This window comes from Zonotrichia albicollis, chromosome 11, assembly GCF_047830755.1.
Source record: "Zonotrichia albicollis isolate bZonAlb1 chromosome 11, bZonAlb1.hap1, whole genome shotgun sequence".
In the NCBI taxonomy this organism is placed as follows: domain Eukaryota; kingdom Metazoa; phylum Chordata; class Aves; order Passeriformes; family Passerellidae; genus Zonotrichia; species Zonotrichia albicollis.
Window position 1 is genome coordinate 19,129,001 of NC_133829.1, and position 3,127 is coordinate 19,132,127.

The 3,127-nt window shown below is 52.0% G+C and overlaps 1 protein-coding gene across 1 annotated transcript; it reads left to right on the top strand.

Moving 5' to 3' along the window:
- The first annotated feature begins 301 nt into the window (after window positions 1–301).
- Window positions 302–2,152, top strand: LOC102064995 (C2 calcium-dependent domain-containing protein 4C). Its single transcript, XM_005490280.3, has 2 exons — window positions 302–501; window positions 736–2,152. The coding sequence occupies exon 2, from the start codon at window positions 791–793 to the stop codon at window positions 2,087–2,089; it is 1,299 nt and encodes a 432-aa protein (XP_005490337.2). The 5' UTR covers window positions 302–501; window positions 736–790; the 3' UTR covers window positions 2,090–2,152.
- Window positions 2,153–3,127: the final 975 nt, after the last annotated feature.

Genomic DNA, 3,127 nt, shown 5'->3' on the forward strand with positions numbered 1-3,127 from the left:
AACCGCAATCCTCACTTCCTACTGCTCCAACGCTGGAAAGCTGCCAGGATCTCCAGAAGAAAAGAATCCCCAAGACAATGTTGCTTTTGTCCTGAGCTTGTTCGTTATCTCGGGACGCCTCTGTAAGTCGATATTAATCAAAAAGAACCTGGACAAGGGGGAAGGACAAGGGGCTGGGGCCGGGCAGCCCCGTCCCCCCGCGCTCGCAGGCGAGTGCCAAGGGCCGGGAACATCCGCTGCTCTGCGGGGCCGACAGGACACGCTCCAAAGGCGCTCTCCCGTGAGGGCCCCTCCGCAGGCCCCTCCCCGTGCCCCGGTGCCCGGCAGTGCCCGGCAGGGCCGCTCTCCCTCCTCACCCCCGCACCAGGGTGGGAGGCGCGGGTGCTGCCCCGCCCCTGCCCGCGCTGGGAGGCGCCCGGCGCCGCTACTAAAGGGAGGATCGGGGCGGGCTGCGCCGTCCTGCTCGGAGCGCTGCAAACAACGCGGCTGGAGCCTGGCAAGGTACGTCCTCTGCAGGGATTGTGCGAGAGGGACGTTTTCCTCTGCTAGTGACTCGATGCTGTTTTCTCTCTTTAGTAGTTTAGTTCTGTTCTTGCACCATTTGACTTTGCTAAAGGTGGTGCGCTGGGCAGGGGCTGTTTTGAACATGCCTTGAATGGCACCCTTTGTGCCTTGCTTGGCTGTAGCATCTCCAAAAAGGATGTTCATGTACCTTTTCTTCTCTGTGTTCTGCAGGTGGATTTCTCCTTCAAACTTTTCCCCTTTGAGGACCTCCTGCCCAGCTACAGCGATGTGGTTGTTGGAAAAGATCAGAGCATCACATGAAAATGGAAACCTCCCCAGCTCGTCCTTCCTGGGACTGCCACAAAGCCAAAATCTGCCAGAAAAAGCCCAGCTGAGGGCTGCTGCTTTTCCAAATGTGATCACTCCTGACAGAATCCCTGAATTCTGCATTCCCCCCAGGCTGACCAGCTCTGGCCCCAGTAAGGGCAGTGGCTTCCACCAGGATCACAGTTCAGTGGATGGAGCTCTTACTTCTGATTACAGCCCCAGCTCTTGCCCACATCTCATTCAGGTGGAAAGTGTTGAAGAGGAGATCTCTGCCCTGGAGGAAGAAAGCACCAATGCCGACCCACAGTCCCAAGCAGCGCTCTCCCTGCCCCACTTTCCCAGAGCCCCCACCTCCTATGGCTTCTGCACTTTGCTGGAGAGTCCCCACACCAGGAGGAAGGAGTCCATCTTCCATGGTGATCCCCGTGCGGCTCTGCCCAGCCTGAAGCTGCCCCGATCCAGAGCTAACACCTTCAGTGGCAAAGGGAGCATGTCTAACCCCATTGCCATCAGCTTTGCTTCGGTGAGGCTGCCGCCCAAGCACCTCTCTCTGCACAGGCAAGCTGCCTGTGACAGTGACACTGCCTCTTCCAGCGATTCCTCTCCTTTCAGTTCTCCACTTCTCACCAGGTCACCTCCCAGGCCCTGCTCCCTGGTCAAAGCACAAAGTCAGGAGGGGTTTCTCTGCAGAGCACTGAAAGACAAGAGCAAACACAGTATGCCCAGGAACAATTCCCTCTCTACAGAGGAGAGCAGCTCCACGGATAACAGCCCCAGTGCCATCAGGAGGGCCTCCGAGGGGCTGCTCGGCATCCGGAGCTTTAGCACCTCCTGCTCTCCCTTGTTTCCAGTAGACCTGAGCTGCAGTCGGGAGAGGCTGGTGGGGGAGAGTGCAGTGGTCATGGACAAGGGGGGCGTGTTGAGGCTCTCAGCTGAGTACTGCTCAGAGAACGAGAGGCTGCGGATCCGCCTGATCAGTGCGGAGGGTCTGTATGATGATTCTGTAGAGCCCAAAACCATAAACTGCTGCATCTCCTTCTCCCTGGTGCCAGGGAAAACACAGAAGCAGAGAAGCACAGTTATAAAGAGAAGCAGGAATCCCATCTTCAATGAGGACTTCTTTTTTGATGGCATTGCAGAAGAAGAGCTGTACAGCCTCTCTGTGAGGATGAAAGCAACAAATAAAGGGTGCAGTATGAAAAGGGATTATACCTTAGGAGAACGGGAGTTGTCCTTAATGAGTATGTTGGCAGTGTAGTGATTCAAATATTCAAACAAACTGTCTTCTGAAAGTTTTCTACTAAATAAAGTTTTAGCTTGACTTTTATGTTGTTGGGGTTTTTTTTAAGGAATACTTAAAAGCACTGCCTTGCTTGGTGTCATGCTCTTGTGCCTTGTTTTGCTGCTTAACACTTCAAAGAGATATTGACAGGAGGGGGGAGAAAGGTAGGTTTGCCTTTAGGATAAAGGATTAGGCTGTTGCCAAGTCAAGGCTGCTGTTTATGGCTTTCAGGCCATAAATTTCAGGTGGAAGTGTTTTTCCCTCTCCCTGGTCCCTGAGTGGGTAACAGTCTGTGCACACAGTACACCCTGAGCTCTATTGCAGCTCCTTGGTACAACATCAGCTAAATGGACCGTTCTGACAGCACTCATATTTGCACAAACGAATGTTTTAATGAGCCTTGTGTTTGGAGGGAGAATGAGGTGGATTTTTACACCTTTTACAACATGTGGATTTGGGTTCCCAAAGCTGGTGTAAGTTTGTGTTGAGGATAACGAGATCAGCTCCTGAGCAGCAGCTAAACGCCACTGGAGGCAGGGCTCTCTTTCAACACCAACAGCCTGGTGAGGTTGCAGCACGGTCAGCATCCTCTTTTACCTTTCCATGGCCGGTTTCACAGCCCACAGAATCAAGTTGCCAGGTAATTTCGTTTAGATCAGGAATGTTCCTGAGAGTTACAGTCCTCAGTAATTCAGCTATTGAATCCTTTCTGGAGCTGAAGCAGATAAGATATCAGTGCAGCAAGGACAAAGGACAGTTTGGGATCTCGGCATTGAATTCCTGCTTCAGCTAATGACTTCATGCATACCTTGCTCAAGTCATTGTCATACAATTAGTGTAATCAATCTGTCCTGTCACCACGTGGTGAGTGGCTGAAGAACTTGCTTCAGTGCCAGGGGAAACAGGAAACACAAAGGTGCAGAACTCCAGCATGATTGAGACCACCTTCCCTTCTTTTATTCTTCCTCTTCTTTTTTTTTTTTTTTTTTTTTTTTTTTAATGAGGTTTACTTGG

Excerpts from the sequence above, each read along its gene's own strand:
- LOC102064995 (XM_005490280.3), top strand. The coding sequence starts at position 791 with ATGTGGTTGTTGGAAAAGATCAGAGCATCACATGAAAATGGAAACCTC.